Below are 18,226 nucleotides of genomic sequence, written 5' to 3'. Positions count from 1 at the left end.
TTGACCGTATGACACAGGAGTTGTTTTTGTTGTGACAAGCGCAGTGTGAAAACAGACCCAGGCTTTCCCAATCAATGACTTTCACCCACCCACAGTGATGATTATATCTAATGAGAGGCTTGGTGATGAGATAGACCCTCGAAGTTGTCAGTGGATTACTGAGGCAGGCTGTTATAGGTTTGAGAAACCGATGTCAGAAATATTAGTAAGGGATTTGAAAGGAGTGAGGAGGCACTCACACAAGTGGAACAGATGTTTATTGTTTTTTTTTTAAGCTACTGGTTATTTATTCCAATTGTTTCTTGTTTGATTGTATGCAGGATGAATTTGGTGGATGGGATTAGAGAAAGTGGCTGAAAGAGAGAAAAAGGGAGATGCTAGATAGGAGCAGAGAGACAGAAATAAGGGAGGGGGAAGAGAGAGAAGAGGGGAGAGAGGAAAGAGATTCGTGGTGAGAGAGAAGGGGGAGAGGCGCGCGCGCGCGCGCGCACACACTCACACACACACACACACACACACACACTCACACACACACACACACACACACACACACACACACACACACACACAGGGAGAGGGAGCGAGAGAGAGACAGAGGGAGTAGAAACTGTTAAAACGTGTGTGTTCGCTCTTGCCAGTCTCAGCATCGCTCAGTTTCTGCAGGAGGCAGCTGGCTCCATCCCTCCAGGATCTCCACTGGCACCGATGACCACATATGATCTACCCACTTCCCAGTCTACCCATTCACTCTGATTTGGGATCTCTTTATTTTGTTTGCATGGATGATAACAGCCTACCGCAGATGCATGGATTTCTCATACACCAACTAATTTGACTCAAACCCGGGATTGGTGAAAAAACACAGAACAGACAAAAAAAGGGGGGGGGGACTCCAGCCGTTTTTAGGTCTGTGGAAGCAGCACTTGAGCCTGCCTTGGACATGGGACCGTGCGTCAGCCGAGAGGGATCCGGTGTCGGAGGAAGAGCATCTTCCTGAAGGAGGAAAAACCCGTGTGAGGGAGTTTTTTAATTTTTGTTTTTGCCACCGGGGAGGGGGGAGCTGTGGGTTTTACGCGCCGGAACGATGCGTCCCAACCGCGGCTTCATCCTGCTCCTCCTCAACGGAACCGCTTGTTTGGTAAGAACAGAGTGGGAGTGGGGAAAAGCCACACTGTACTCTTTATGCATCTTGCTTCAGATTACCTTACTTTACCCATATAACGCTTCGTACCCGCGTCAGGAGGTGCGGCGAGGTGTCTGCACCGCATTTGCACAAAAAAAAACTTCCAAACTCGCAGATTGAAGTCGACAAACAGTGTGTGGACAGACATGAGAGAGCGGTAACTGGGAGCCGAGATGATACTTGTCACGATAATAAATCCCCACTCTCTCTGGTCATCTCTGCCTCTCGCAGAGATGCAGAGAAAATTCACGCCTACTTTGCTCGGTTTACTTCCAAACGCGTTTCTGTTGACTTCTGATATTTTCTTTTACTCACTTTATAATTATTAAGACACTAATATTCACTTTGACCCCGCTCGGCTCAGGTACGGCGGGTGCACTATCGCAATTCCCAGCGGACAATCGTACTGTCAGCGTGCGGAGCGCAACTGTGCCGCCGGTGTTCATTACCAGTCTGGTTTACTCTGCCAGCATTTGGAGCCGAGTTAATCTGTTTAACCCATCATTCATCGCACATTAGTGGCTGCCTTGGAAGAAGGTAGCTGCACGGGGAAGTAATAACTATAACGAAAATGGGTTAAACTGCAGACAGGTGTAACGTCCACTTTAAGCCAAAGCCCCAAACACAGGAAAAACCGACACTGCAGAAGCGTTTTAGAAAATCATGTAAAAGTCAAAACTGTGTGTCAGCTGAGGGGAGTGGGTTTACTTGAAATTAATTAAAAAAAATAAAAATAAATAATAATAATAAAAACTCAACATATTCGAGCAGTTATGGTTTTATGACATGCATTTGCTACAGTTGCATCATAAACTTTTAGTGTAACGACTATGTGTGTGGAGATCTACTGTAGGATCCATAACAGAGGTGGGAATAATTTTTCATGTTAGAAAGATTTGAGGAGCAGAGGAATCCGGTATGATTAAATAGAGAATTTATACAGAAGGTGGGGAGCTCATTTTGAAGTGAGAGAAACCTCTTATAACCATTCTGTTCTCTGACTGAGCTAACTATTAAAAAAAAAATCAAGTCATACTAAAGATTTCCAATGTATAATAATTATTTAAGTAAATTGTGATACCTTCCTAAGGACCCCCACTGACCTGAATTGCCTCTGTCCAGTGTTACATAACCTCACAATCAAATTTGGATCACCCACTCCTCTTTCATGTACGCTTGCAGATTTATTAAAAAGCAGCCTTTAATGAGAAATCAGCTCTTGATTCACATGAGGAAACTTGAAAACATCCTTCTGCTCGGAAACCCCTGGGCTGAGTGGAGCTCACTCATCACAGGGCCCAGGAAATGAGCAAGCTCAAAAAAAAAAAACCAAAAACACACACACACACACACACACACACACACACACACACACACACACACACACACACACACACAAAAAGTGCAGTGAAAATTTTCAAGTGAGGCAGAGTGGCTGTTTGATGCACCCCTTTGTGTCTGTGTCTCCTCAAGGATGACCTTGTGCTTCTCATATTAAGGTATTATTCAGGTGCTCAGAGTAAAGTAATGGCCCTTTTGGTGATTTGAGGTCTAACAAACAGTGGTTATAACTGACTGAACGCACACAGATTTGTTGGTTGAGAGGGAGCTGTTCCAACACATCTGAGAGTGAGGAGACCACACGCTGACTTGAAATATGGGGGATGAGCGCCTTTTCAGCCGAGATACAAGAGTGTGGGATAATAGGCTTAACACTCACTTCTGTGTTGTCTTGGTTCTGGGAGTATTTTGTGAGCTGCAGGGCTGTAGCCTATTGTAACCCAGAAGGTCTGTGGCTAATGATAATGAAATTAATTGGGGCTTTTTTTCCCCCCACTCTCCAGACCATGTATCTATGAAAAACGTACATGACATCCCTCAGCAGGAGATCTTGGGTAATTCATTAGCCCCGTGACATTGATAAATTATGGAGCAATTAATAAATTAAGTAACTTTTTTTATTATGCAACAGAGCCGTGATTAATAATCATATAAGCCTACTATGCATTAAAAATTCGATTTGGATGATTTTCTGTTGTAATAGCTCCGCAATTTTCAGACAGGGTTTAGGTCTTGAGGGAGCTTTTGCAAATGGCTACAAATATAGATGACTATTAACACAAGGTGCCACTCCGGTTGTTGTTTATGTGTTGAATGATTGGTTTCAAATGTTAATTATTCTCTGTATTTGAATGGTGGGTGATGAATAATATAAACCATCTCAGTTGTATAATTGACTGCTTGAGAAATTATGTTTATTTTTGGCAGCAGTCTGAGTTATTTCTCATCTGTCTCTCTGCGAGATGACTGGGTTTGTTTCACTCGGCTAAATGGCTCATGCGCATGCACCAAGAGAATAATCTGTGGAGTGTTTAAGAGGATGGTTTGATATTTATTGTCCTTTCACTTGTCCTTGTGATCAGCAGCGATGGCAGTCAGCTGTTGCTCGAGCAGAGGCAAGATGTGAAACAGGGCTGCAACGAGGCTGATGATTGTTTTTGTCACTGATTAATCTGCTTTTTATTTTTCTCAGTAAATTGTTAGCATTTCCTTAAGCCCAAGGAGATGTACTCAAATTGTTTGTTTTTTTTTGTTTAACCAAAAGTCCAGTGCCTCCAGATATTCAGTTTAGTGTGAGTATGGAAAAGTTGACACATTTAAGAATCATTAAATGTTTTCCTACTTATTATTCAGTTATCAAAATAGTTCTTATTTTTCTGTCAATCAACTAGCTGATTAATTACTAACTGCTGAAGCTCTGCTGTGAAAGTTACAGACACTGTAAGGACATAATCCGCGGCTAAACAGAAGCAGCACATGCAAGGTGAACTGAGCTCACTCCGTAAGCAGAGGAAAGACAGGTGCCTATAGGAGATAAGCTGACACACTGGAAATAGACTGGTACAGGATGGTGTAAAGACAAAGGAAATGAGAAGACGTGAGAAGAAGTGTAGATAAAGTGCTAAAAAAAAAAAAAAGGAAAAAAAAAGAATAAGTTAAACATCTGCCTCAGAGGGTTTATACACCTCATTGACAGTCATCACAGATTCTTTCTTCCTTTTGTGGCAAAACATCCAAGAAAAACACACGTTAATCCATGTATAATTACAACTGCAGCACAGGGTTGGCAGTCTGAATCCCCAGACCGAATCTGGGAGGGCTGAGGTGAACAGCGAGTGCTCTCTCCTCCTTCAACAATCTGAATAACTACCAGTAGGAGAATGAAGTGCATTGAACTCAACTGCTTCACTGAACTGCAGCTTCTCTCCCTCCTGCAATTATTCAAGAATCACCCCACTTTTTTTGCAGGAGGGAGATGTTACTCTATGTTGACGTGCCTGGTTAAAGAGTCATTTTAAATAAGGAGCATTTTTTTTTAAAACATTTTACTCACTCAGCACTCAACAAGGAGACATCACTATTTGCACTTTGATAAACGTGCACACGCATGAAAGAGCTTTTTCATTAAGGAATTCTGACCTTGATCATTGCATGTTGCTGTAACCTTCACGTGGTGAAGATCGCTGGGGGATGCAGGAGCCCGGCTCTTCATACACGCTCGCGTTGAGCTCACAGATGCTCCAATTCACACAAGATTTTTTTTTTTTTTTTTTTTTTTTGGGAGCGGATGAGCCTCAGGTAGCCTCTCTGTGGCAAAGAGAGACAGGACCACATTATACTCCCTCTGATTGCTTTCAGTAGAGACGCAGACACCGGCCATCACGCTTGATAACTGAATTTCACCTCTGTAGCAGAGAACAGAATTTGCAGAGTGAATTTCAGGGCAGACGCTCATGCATATTCCAAGTTTTTACACGCCACGCTCTTCCCTGTGTTGTAGGTAATTTCAAAACAGAGAGAAAACATGACACTTGCATGAATTCACATCCACAAATTAGGACCTCCTGCTGCTGCTGCTGTTTTTTCCATTTCCAAACTTTTACCGTCAACCTCCATTTGACTTTCCCATCAGCGAGGAAACACTTACTTATTTAACATGGCACATCAATTAAAAACAAATTATGTTCTTCCACTGAAAGCTTTACAAAGCCAAAATCCCTTTCATAACAAAGGAGGGATTGTGATTAGACTGTACACCACTGAGCACACACTTGAATCATAACATAGCACACAACAACTGAGACAACAAAAGGTATTATATCCAAGCAGAAAGTGCCTGTAGTTTGGCTGGAGCACCACAAGACAGCAAAGGTGCAACACAGGAACAAACGCACACTGTGCAAACCTGTGTGGAAAGATTTGAAAAGCAGAGGCTGTGTACTAATTCTACCCACATCAGACTTCTCTCTCCATTTTGGCCTGTCATAAGGTCTTAGATTCACGTTTCTTAGATACCTGTCTTCCTCGCGGGGTCGCTGACCTTGTCCACCCAGATACATCCCCGGCTAAGCAGAAATACCACCTTAATCCTGAGAAAACAAACTGAGGAAAAAAAGAAAACTCACTGTCTGATACAGCATATATTGCATGCAGACACAAATGTGAGACAGCAGCAGCAGCAGGGTGAATTCAATTTTTTTTTTTTTTTTTTTTTTTTTGTTTGTCTCGCTCCCTTGAGTCTTCCTCTTTGCCATCATTGTTGCAATCTGCATGTCAGAGCTCATAAGCTTACACCCTCGTCCTCCTCCTCCTCACATCCGATACAGGCGCCAGAAACACAAAACTCATCCATGATTGTCAAATCATAAGTGAGGGTTTGACTACGAAACCACAGTGGAAGCAGACAGAGCAGTTTATTGTGCTGATGACATCTGTCCTGTACTTTCCCCCTTTGTGAGTGCATGAAGCATCATAAAGGGATGATTTTTACAGGGACGATTATCAGGTCGCGGCATTTTCAGCATCAGTAGCGAAATAATATGCAGTTGCATTGTTAGCCATTCATCTAGGGGACGAACAATTTCCTGGAGGAGCCCAACATCCCACTGTCACTTGTAACCATTTTTCTGAATTAATTTTATACATCATTACTTCATCACTGCTTCAGCCTGGATTTTCATGAACTTCAAATACACAATTTAGAATCAGAAATTCTATCGTCACTAATTTTGTGAACTTTTCCCATAGAATTAAAAAAAAAATGTTCAGTGATCCCTACGCTAACCGCTCATACCCTTTCACTGTGAATCTAGACTAGTAGTAGTTGGTTTGCGCTGGTAATTGCAGGATTGTTGCTCGCCTTAAATGTCTCCTTAAATTTCATGAGTACTTTTGATGGAAAGTGTTTTCACCTATTTTACTCAGACTTTTTTTTCCCCCTATTTTCTGTTTTGTATAGTCCAGATACACAACCCAACACTGAGCAATCACAAAAAACAATATATAAACATGAAGACAGGGTGGACGTGCAGAGCTGCTGGTGTTATAAAGGATAACCTCTGTAGCGTTCTGCCTGTTGTGTAAAACAGCTTGAGTTGTACACAGCCGCAGTGTGCACCTCTTCCTCCCCTGACCACCCACTGAGGAACCCAGCGAAAGACCCCAGCTCCTCTTCCTCCCTCCCCCACCGTCAGAGCTCCCAGTAGCCCCACAGCACAGACAGGCAGAGAGAGAGAGAGAGAGAGAGAGAGACGGAGGGAAAGCACGCTCTCTGACACACTGACAGCCCTTCATCGTGAAGCGCTGAGCTGTCCTGAGACAGAATACGTTTGCTGAAAACCAGCACAATTTATTGTGGCATTGCTCTCTGGGAGACTGCAGGGGAGACAGAGAAGACCCTGGAAGAATATCTGTAGGTTTGTCTGCTGGTTTCGGATAGTGAAGGGTGGATTACAGTGAACAGCTTAAAGAAAAATGACTCGTAGCCTTGGGTAGAATGAGTAGGTGTAACTCCCAGGGGATCCAGATAAAGACGCGTTTGAGTCTCACACGGAGGAATAACTAAGGATGGGAAAATCCATGAGACATTTTAATTTCAGAGAGCTTCTGCTAGTAAAAGTGGCTTTACTGCATCGTGAAAATGCAAACTGTTATGCAAAGTGTCAATATAGAATAAAAATTTCACTGCTTCAAGATCTGAAGGCATCCAAACAACCTTAGAAAAAGGCGATGTGGGACCAGGGGACATGGGTTTACTTGAAGAGGGAACACCAGGCCATCAGCATAGTTTAACGCTTTAGGAAACCGAAGCTTTTCTGATGCCGCAGGCTCCGAGGGTCGTGCTGACCTCACCGTGGTGTGACTGGATCGGCAGGATACCACGCGCCAGAATGAGACCGGGGAGAAGGAGCCCATTTATATTCCCGATTCTCTCACAATCTGTAAACAGTCCGTTCTGCTTGAATGAACATCTAGTGTGCAGTTTACCAGCATGCTGCCCAGTGACGGTACAGTGATTTTCAGGGTCAGAGACAGACATGTCCAGACAAGGCCCACGGAGGGTCTTTATGGGGGTTTCCAATTAAAGCAAGCAGCGCAGCCACAAGGATCAGGGAGTTTGGCTGAATTTGAAAGAAGACTATTTTAAGTACAATGAAGGGATAATAGGAACATTTATTGCAGACCAAAGTGGTTTCTGAATTGAATTGAGAATGCATTGTTATAGGATGTAGGGCAGCAATGACCAGCAATCATTTTAACCTTTATTTCTCCAGGAAACCAGTGTGATGCACTTATGCACGCAGCACTTCACACAACAATCACCCTGTTAACACATACAACCTTTTTCTAAGCTGCTCCCTCTATAGTCAGGTCAGGGTAGAGTTAGGTCGCTGGAGCGACGTGGTTAAGGTTAAGGAAATTGAGATTGTGTCTAATCCATCTGAGATGGACTGCAGTTCACACCTGTTGTCAGGATGTGAATCAAATGTCTCACAACTAAGCACTTGTGATCAGATTTCACTTGCCTGCTCACATTTGGCTTTATGGGTTTGAAACTGCTGCTAAACAGAAAGAACGTTTTGACTAGTTAAGCAGTTTGGTGCTTCACTGAGCTCTGTGGCACATGCAAAACAAAAATTGTGCTGATGCACGCAATCTGCAGAGCTGGACAAAGCTTCAGAGCAATCAGGGGTGCACAAATGTGCAAACATCTGGCAAACCTCTAAATGTCACTGAAGTCTCCCGATGCATTCTCGGTGCCACCACAGCTGCCCACTAATGATCAGAGCCCAAGATTCATTGCCTTTAAGTGCCACTGTAAGTGTGAACGGAGCCCATTCACATAGTCACACACATTCTCAGCTGGGAGCTGCATAGTTAGACCACAGTCTGATTTGGCCACTTAGCACCTCCACTGAAGCTATTTAACTGCCTTGCTCAAGAGTGTATGAATAAACAGGAAGGTCTTATTCATTTGCTGTTTCTTTTGCTGGGGATTCAAATAGACAACTTTTCAAGTATTAGTGCTGCGAAGCTCCAGGACAGATGTTCAAAACCCAACAGAAAGACTGGCACATTAAGTCAGACAACAGCTCTTGATAAACTGTTTTTTTTTTTTTAATATCTGAACGTCTATGAGACGACTGTAGAGTCCTTCCAGCTTTAACAAGGCAGGTGTGAATACTGTAGCAGCGGCTTTAATCAGCTCTGTCCCATCAGCCCATGCTTTGCTCCCAGCTCTCTGGGGAGGAACAGGGAAGAAACTGTCCCCTGCTACTCCTCTCCACCGTCCTTGCACCGCCAACTTGTCGATATCTTATAATGTAAAAATTTGATAGCCAATTCGGAGCCCGGCTTCTCTCTGAGCATACAAAATGAGCCCAAATCCAGCGGGACCACACAACTGAACCTGTCCAAAATGAGATGGGAAAGTGGATGGAGGATGCAGATAGAAAGAAATGCTCAGGAAAAGAGTGCAGAATAAAAAAAACCTTCAGTGTAGCGAGTTTGTTCACCCACTGCAGATCTAAGCTCCAGTGACCCCCGAGAAGCTGGAGTAAATTATTCATTAAGAGTCAAATAGCTTGTTTCTTGTGAAATTACCTTTCTACCCCTTACCTCTTCTTGGATCTACACTAGCCAGAAGAATAATTAGTTATAAGGGCACAGCCATTTTCAGACTTTAATCATGTAACAGAGAAGTCTCCTGCAGTGAACATATTAGATCTGGAGATGGGAAAAAGAGACAGAGAAAAAAGAGAATAAAGCATTGACGAACACTTAAGAAATCTGAGCTGCCTGGGTCTGTAATTAAAAATTGATGTCATATTAGAGATGAAGATTTCAACTCAACAGCCAGAGGAAAATGGAGTGCTTATTGAACTTGTCAGCTCCCCAGGACAAGCACATGCTTTCAGCCCTGCTGGGTGGCTCAACAGGCAGATTCTCTGTATCAATCAATCAATCCATTTATTTTATTCCAGTTCATGCATCCATAAGACCAGCCTCATTCTTCCAGTTTATATTGAAATTTAACCAGTGAATAACCTGAAATAGCATTGTTTTTTTAAATATATAGTTAAAGAAACTGGTTAACTTGCTGCTTTCCTGCAGCAGTGGAAGTAAATGAAGCCTTAAAAGCTAATATAAATAATTCCTACAGTTTGATGACTTGTCTGTCTGTACAAAGGCAGTGTTGGGACAAACTGTGATACTACACCCTGTGATGCATTGTTAGGACAATACTGTACTGCAAGAATTAATACTGTATGTTGCTATTATAATGGTGAGAAAAAGGCATGTTACTATTAAAGGAAGACAGACTGGTTGGTCAGGTTCATCCTACAGCAAGATACTGACTGGAAACTTTAGAAGACAGTGGCTTCACATGACGGAAGAGCAGCTCAGGCTCTGGACTCAAACCACATGGAGCTGGTTTGGGGTGAACTGGACAGAGGGTGACAGCAAAGGAAACTAAAAGTGCAACACGTTTGGTGGATCCTCTGCAGCAGTGATAAACTTTCTACATAATATTTCACTTCCATTGTAGAGAGAACATCATGAGTGAGGCATTAGAGAACTTTCTGTAACAACTGGAAAATTGTGGTGTTTTAAAACTTAATAGTGTGTGTGTGTGTGTCACTTTTGGTCTTCACCGGTTCCTGAGGGAAATCTGTAGTATTAATGCTCCAGTTAGTCACTCACTTTGTCTGTCTGGTAGAGTAGAGGGTTTTCAGAGGTGAATTTCTGGAAACAGCCGCCTGCTACAGCCACAGACTGTGCTATACCAAAACAATGGGCTCAAAGTTGCTAAAATGCTCCATTTTCATTACAGTCATTTTTACAAATGAATTGTTTGATTTATAAAATATCAGAGAAATTGCAAAAAACAATTCCTGTCACAATTTTCTAAAGCCCAGTGTGATGTTTTCAGATTGCTTTTATCCAACCAACGACACAAAAGATTTTCTATTTAACATGACACAAAACAGAGAAAAACAACAACTCCTCCCATTGGAGAAAGTGGGACCAGACATTTTTTTCCTCGAAAAATGACAACACTGTCATTTGTGCATTTTCAGGAAGTTAATTCTATTTTGGAACAATAACCTGCGTCTTTGTTTGACACACTGGTCTGTCACCAGTCCCCTGCTCCTGAGAGACTTATGGCACGTTTCAGTTAAGTGGCTCCCTCTTCTCTGCGCTATTTCATGGAGACAGTGTGCCTCCGTCACCAGGAGAAAGGGGTTAAAACGGTGTACCTGTCACTGTAACAGGCTGATTATTGCCTGTGGAGCTGGCAGGCTCGTGAGGATCGCTCCCCCTCCCCACAGTCCCTGCTGGGAGAGAGTCCTGGGGCCTGTGCTCACTGAGGCTGAATGACTCACAATTACCACAGCGACGGAGCCTGCAGCCACCTCCCATCCTCTCCAGCCGTTTCACTGACTCACTTACCGCACATGACAAATGACAAAATCACCCTGAACCTCCGCCCCCTCAATAAGACCTGATTGCCCATCGCCCACACTTTGCCTACAGTACTTAAAGCTGGGATATATCTTGCCAAGCTTCATGAAACAAAACAAACTTAGTCTGGAAGAAACTTCTTCTGGCCTTTCAAAGCAGCATTTTACTGTATTACACTAAGTAGATGGTTTAACATGCATATAATATGAGCTTGAGAGCAGCACATTGTCCTGGAAATACTCTGCTGCTGCAGATTTTTAGAACTCATCAAATGTTCTTTAATGTCATAACACTGATCACTGAAAAAAAGACAGCATTTGTTGTGCACCATCAAAGGATGACTCCTCTGACTGTATTTTAAATATGAAAGACAGTGAGTGATATGAACACCCAAAGCAGACAACATCAGTGCTCAACTGTTAACAAAGCAAAGTCTCGCTGTGCCTGCAAAAATTGTGGCCATATCCCACTAAAGTGAAGCAATGCATTAATGTTTTGGCAGAGTGAAAACAACGGTGAACTCTGCGGCCAATTTACACCATTTAGACTTGCTTACATTGCACTAGTCAAAAGTTGGAAGCGTGCTGATAGTTGTATCTTACACCTCATATACTCCCCTAGTTAAATGCAGTGAGAGTTGTTGCAGTATGCAGTTTTTCATAATGGAGTAGAAAAGTAGCCCTTGTTCTAATATTTAATGATAAAAAATGCGTTATGTGCTGCTGTATAATGTGTGACCTTGGTGACCTCAGAGCTGCATCGTTGACCAGTAGGTAAGAATCCATACCATAGGGCACATTTCTCTGCAAAAATGAAATCACAACGGCATCACGGCTGTTTGGACAACTGCACAGTATGTGTTCTCTTGCTGCAGTAATCATTACAGCTCTGGCTCGGCTTTTTCTCTTCTTTTTTTTCTTTTTTTTTCTGGCGCCATATTAAGCTCATTCTAACATTTGTCTTTGACAATGATGCTGCACGCTGAATCTGAAACCTCGAGCGGTGCCAGACACTTAAATCTTCTGTTCAACAATAGCACAATGCTCACTTCATCTCTCCTCCTGCAGCCTGGCCTCTCAGGCTCTCTAATGAAGACTGTGCAAGAGAGGGAGGATGCCTTGCTCAATATGTAAGCTACAACAAAGCATTCTGCAATATGTTTTTGCTCAGATACGAGTGTTGGCACCATCTGAGAATTGCTCCAGACAAGCGGGACAGTTTGCAAAATGATCAGGATCTTAAAAGCAAGGGGCAGTTTCAGAGAATTAAAGGATGACATATTTTTCGAGAAGCCTAAAGCGCTTTTTGTAAGACACTGCAGGGGCTCTTAAGTGCTATCTGGGGAGGTAGGCAGAGTGCTACCCTCTGTGCCCAGCAGCCACCGGCTCATTGGAGAAGAGAAATCAAACACAAACTAGTCCTTCAATAGGAGCCATGGGGAATGGTGTATTTGTCATCAAAGTCATCCTGCCTGGCCCCAACTCCCATCTTTCAAAAAAAAAAAAAAAAAAAAGATACAAAAAGATTAAATCAATATGTCTTCGGCTCTTCCAAATTTTTGTTCATTATTAATGAGTTTGTGATTCTCAAAGAAGCTATCAGAACTATCTGGTTCAAGAGGAAGGAGTCCTTGTCAGGGCTGTTATCGGCCCCTGTGGGGAGGCTGAAGGATCTGAGCGGCAGTGTAGCGTAGCAGCAGACAGGTAACTAGAGGAGATGGTGTCTGGCCTCTAACATCCCCATGGGAATAAGGCCAGATTAAGGGAAGAGGGGAGTCCTCTCATCTGAGTCCAAACACCAGACCACAACCACATCAGCGGGAATCCTCGCAAGGCAGTTGAAATGCGATCCACGTCGTTATGAAAGGAAATACATGTTTTTAGAGGGACAGGAAATCAATATCGCTGACTGACTGCGGAGCAAGTGAACAAATCTGAGCGAGCTTGAAAAACCTGCATAAAATGGAATAAAAATGAGTCAGGCTTAATAATCCTGACTAAGCCGGTATAAGGAAGCCCTGGCAGTCAAGACAGTAGATGGATCAGAGCACAGACAGGGATGCATGCATTATGCATCATTGTAAAATCTCTCCGGGTGGAGCACACACACATAAATAAAAAAAACTTACCCCACCGTTCACATTTGCATCACTTATTGTTCTCGTTTACCACAACTCAAAATTCACAAAATTGTGTGTGTGTGTGTGTGTGTGTGTGTGGTCTCCGCTGCCAAATCCAAAGGACATAATAATGCAGAATACTTCCATGGCACATTAGACAAATGCTACCTGTTAATAGATCATTACTGTTGAATAATTACCCGTTACTTTCACTCTCACATTCACACACTCTTCACAAAGCTACTGCTGAGCACAGCAGCACTATCTTATCTCCCTCACTCCTCGCCCCCCTCCCCACTCCTCAGTTGATGTTAACATTTGACAGCTTTGTGTGTGTGCCGATACAGATTTTTGTCTTTAATTAAAACACTGGAAGGACTTAATTGGACATTACACTTGATTCTTCGCCCCCCCCCCCCCCCCCCCCCGCCGCTTGCCCACCTTCCCCTCCTCAAAGACTTTGATCCTCCGACCAAGTCTTTCGAGGCATTAATAAATTCCCCAGTAGTCAGGCTCACACTGCAGTGCTTAAGAAGCAAAAAGCTCACTTTAAAACAGAAAACAAAGCTTAATACGACGTTCCACTTAAACTTTGTTCCTTTAAGATTTTATATAAGAACAATTTCTCTCCGGTTACATAGATGATCTTCAAGTGACCTTTTCTTAGTTCCAGTGAAAAAGAGATTGTTTGAGAGGGAAACATTAACATCCTTCCTTGGATGAAGTTTTGGCAGAGTAGAAAATGAGTGTTTTGTAACTGTGTGCATGAATCCTGCTCCTTTTGCTGCATCCAGACACTTTATAAGTGCATAAATCAACCTCCAACCTCTGTTGTCAGAGAAACCAGTCTAGAAAGCATTTTTTAATGACAGAGCTTCATCGTTTTACAGGATTATAGCCTTTGTGGAAAATTGTCCGCCCTCACAAATATTGATTAGACTGCCCAAGACCACAGCACTAACACACTTTATATGAATTTGGTTTTGGTGTGGATTTTCTGTTTGAATCCGTTCTCTGATCCCTCTGGCCTCACCAGTAGCTCAGAGGACGCATATGAGCCCATTACAAGTGAGCTTAGGGAATTATGTTGGCTCTGTGAAAACTAGACATAAAGGAGTATTTTCTCTTGCAGCCGAAGTAAACAAAAGAATGTAATAATAGCAATACCTGCAAAATTTCAACCATTTATTTATATATATAACATTGATAGAATGTCACGGTTACTACCACAAGAGGTATGAACTGTAAATTAAGTATCGATTAAACCTTTAATTTGTTTTCTGTCCACGTTTCTTTCTACCTTGCTAATAACTGTCTACTTTCTTTCTCTATTTTCTTCTTCGATCCTCACCTCAAACCCCCTCTCTCCAGGTGGCCCTGGGTCAAGAAGATGACTCCTCCAACCCCAAGAGCTCTTCAGATGACTCCTCCAAGACGGTGGGCCTCCTGACCGGGCAGGCCCCCCTCTCGCCCCTGAGCCGCTGGATGCTTCACAGTAAGAGCAGAGCTGCTAATGCCACCTCTCTGGAGTTGCCCTACCGCTCCCCGGTCCCTTTCTCCAAGCAGGAATTCTCTAAACAGGAGTTCTGGGAGATGTTGGGCAGCGACCTGCTCAAGCCCGACGCCTCCAGCTCTAGGGTCAAACGCCGGCCCATTGTAAAGACCGGCAAGTTCAAGAAGATGTTTGGCTGGGGAGACTTCTATTCCAATATCAAGACGGTGAGGCTTAACCTGCTGATCACCGGCAAGATTGTGGATCACGGTAACGGCACGTTCAGCGTCTACTTCCGCCACAACTCCACGGGGCAGGGCAACATCTCGGTCAGCCTGGTGCCACCCGTCAAGGCGGTGGAGTTTGACCTGGAGCGCCAGAGCGTGGTCTACCCCAAGGACTCCAAGATCTTCAATTGCCGCGTGGACTATGAGAAGGTGGATCGCAGCAAGCGCACCTCGCTGTGCAACTACGACCCGTCCAAGACCTGCTTCCAGGAGCAGATTCAGAGCCACGTGTCCTGGATTTGCTCCAAGCCTTTCAAAGTCATCTGTATCTACATATCCTTCTACAGCACGGACTACCGCCTGGTGCAGAAGGTTTGCCCGGACTACAACTACCATAATGAGATGCCCTACCTGCCCTCGGGCTAGAGGACTTGTAGGGGGGGAGGAGAGGTGGGAGGGGAGAGGATAAGGGGGATGAGTAGGCGTTACTGCAGCACACGAGGAGGAAACCAGGGCTGTGAATCGTCCTTAATGCCAGTATGGCAGCGAGACATCTTAAAAACACCCCCTCTCTGTAGCCTGCCTATTGCAAGATGTAAAAACATATATGCAAAACACAAACTACAGTATGCAGATGATGAGGCATTGGGAATGCTTAACGGCAGCATTTGTTAACTGGACTGGTAGTAAAACTCAAATACCGCCAACACGCACATTCTTACCTCAATCCAGTGTCTAAATGCCAACGTCTCGCCTGCTATTTCTCTCCTCCATTAAGTCATTTGTGAATGTTGTCTGAATGTCCTTTTAATCACCCTTTACAATATTGCTCTTTTGCAAAGTCACAAGGAAAGTCTTTTCAAGTCTTTAAATGCTGTGATATGATTCACTGGAGAGTTGTATTAGAATTCAGACTCCATTACAAACATTATACAGCAGTTTAACAGCGAACACTGTACAGGAAATAATCATGATTTCAAACTTGCCAGAGGGAAGGCAAAGCTTTGTTTTTCTCACAAAGAACAGATGAATGTAAAGTGTAACCAACCACAGGATCATTCAGGTTACACTCCAGGTCTTTTTAAAGGGCACCTTTTTTGTTTTACATGAACTCAATGTTTAAAGTTTCTCTTCTGACTCTCTCACACCCTGCCCACATCCCCACATCCCCACATCCCACCATCCCACCATCCCACCATCCCACCATCCCACCATCCCACCATCCCACCATGGAACTGCCACTGTGTTTACCTGCCACATCTAATTACTATATATCCTTCAGTTATGTCACGTCCATTTCAATGACAGAGGGAAAAGAGGCAGGAAGAGAAAAAAATAATAACAAGAAAATTTGCAAGAAAAAGCAATTGCTCAACAAAGATTCAGGGCCAGGGCTTAAGACAAGTTCAGTGCGAGGGAAATAACTAGATTCTGCATAGAGACAGGATTGGCCCTCCACACTTAACAGAGAGAGAGAGAGGTGGGGGAGTGAGAGAGGGAGAGACTCAGTGAGCTCTTTTAATTAAAGTGGGGAAAGGAGATGTAGAGTATGCAGCTCCGTCTATTGTCCCCTCTGTATGAAAAAGATTACATTTTGTTGCCGTCAGGATTCCTGATTTCACGCCTTGATAACTTTGACTGTGTGAGGGAGATTGCTCTCTCCCGACAAATACTGTGTTCACTAAAGTCGGCCCGTTATCTTGAATAAATGAAAATATTATCATAATAATTACATATAATTTAATCTCCTTTAGAACTAATTAAGGTTTCAACGAGAGGGCGAAATGTATTCCTAAAAATCAAGTCAGCGGGTAGGAGGATAAGAGGACGTTCATGGGGATTGTTGTGTTTTTTTGCGCGGAGCCGGCAGCCAAAGCTCAGCTCAGAGTTAACTGCTCTCATTAAGATAAATGGCCAGTGGCTGGCCCATCTCATGTTGCTCTCACAAACAATATCAGAGGAGAGCAGCGCACGACGGAGCAATGAATTAGGTAACATGACATTTTGTGCGCTGAGAGGTTACCGCCATCCTGCTCGTAAGGACACAATGACTTCTCGGTTCATTAACGCTGAACAGTCACGACAAGTGTGAAGAGCCGTTCGACGGTGATATCAGATAACCGGTTTGACACTAATATACTGTGATATCAGGGATGCGGCCGAGATCTGTGCATGTGCATGCCTGGCTGAAAGTGTGCAGCGACATCCCAGGTGCAGCAGGTGGTCAGCGGTCACCATGAAGCCCTCCTCCTATGGGGGAGGAGGGGTAGCATAAGGCCAGACATAAATGCATGGCCTTGCCTGCTCTGTGTGAGCCTGGAGAGCAGCAGTAGGAGGGAAAACACAGTCACAGGGCTAAAGATAGTAACAAAGACCTGCAAATCTGCACTTCAAAGCTCTGAGTTTTCAATTTACACTTAAAGAGGAGGGGCAGCTCCTCTCCATATGCAACCAAATCAACTCGTGGCCCACAGCAAATGGCAGCGGTGCACAAACAAGTCTGCAGGGGACAGACAGCTGCACCAGCCACAGCCACCGTGCAGGCTGCTCATCTGACTGAGTCGAACCTCTGTCTCCTCTTGCGTTTGACCGTTTTAACACAGCAGATATTTCATACATGCGCAGCTTGTCTGCCTCGCTTGCTGGCAGCACACATGCAGTGGGCTCCAAAAGTCACAGAAAGTTCTCTTTGAGTTTTGGACCCCCACCCCTTGCATCTATCTGGCTCGTCTCTAACTGTGCTTCGAAGTATCTCCCAATCAAGAATCCTCGGTCAAGAATCCTCACAAGGAGGATTTCCCTAAAGAGTCTACAATCAATCACAGTGCTCATTATGAGCTGTAGAGGCAGATTCTGATTTCTGTCATCGCACTAACGGTCAACACAGTATTGATTTGAAAGCATACAGCCCCAGTGGAAAACATAGATGTTTTGGCAGCAGCTCAATCTAAACGCCTGACACTTGTCTGAAGGTCCTTTTTCCTGTAGCTCTGGATGAAATGCAAAGTTTCATGTGTGTAGAATCCATCAACCAGCATGAATGAACCACTGCCTCTTGCTCTGTTCATCCATTTCCTCATCCTCTAGCTTTCCCTGCCTCCGACTCCTCCATACGTCTGCATGTCACTCAGCCCCACCGTCTCCACGCTATTCTCCTTTTCCTGTGTGTGACCATAACCTCTCTACCTCCCTTACCCTGGCGTTGAACCCTAAAGCGGGTAGTTCCTCATTGCTGCCCCGCCCTCCCGCCCTCCTGCACACAGCGCCGAGCTGAGCTGGCTAATCTCTGTGAGCTTAACGCCGAGCCAACGGAACATCAGCAGTGAGAACTCCCCTCTCTCCTTGTCTATCTATCTATTTCGCTCTATATCTATATCCCATCAAACAAATGCGTGCGC

The 18,226-nt window shown here is 44.0% G+C and overlaps 1 protein-coding gene across 1 annotated transcript; it reads left to right on the top strand.

Annotated features, from left to right (window-relative positions):
• Positions 1–1,084: 1,084 nt before the first annotated feature.
• Positions 1,085–15,254, top strand: LOC111217723 (neurexophilin-1-like). Its single transcript, XM_022739707.1, has 2 exons — positions 1,085–1,138; positions 14,481–15,254. The coding sequence occupies exons 1-2, from the start codon at positions 1,085–1,087 to the stop codon at positions 15,252–15,254; spliced, it is 828 nt and encodes a 275-aa protein (XP_022595428.1).
• The last annotated feature ends 2,972 nt before the right edge of the window (positions 15,255–18,226 follow it).

The sequence above is a fragment of the Seriola dumerili genome, unplaced genomic scaffold, assembly GCF_002260705.1.
Source record: "Seriola dumerili isolate Sdu_G_001 unplaced genomic scaffold, Sdu_1.0 BDQW01000044.1, whole genome shotgun sequence".
Classification (NCBI taxonomy): domain Eukaryota; kingdom Metazoa; phylum Chordata; class Actinopteri; order Carangiformes; family Carangidae; genus Seriola; species Seriola dumerili.
This window is presented reverse-complemented; position numbering and strand designations above follow the sequence as displayed.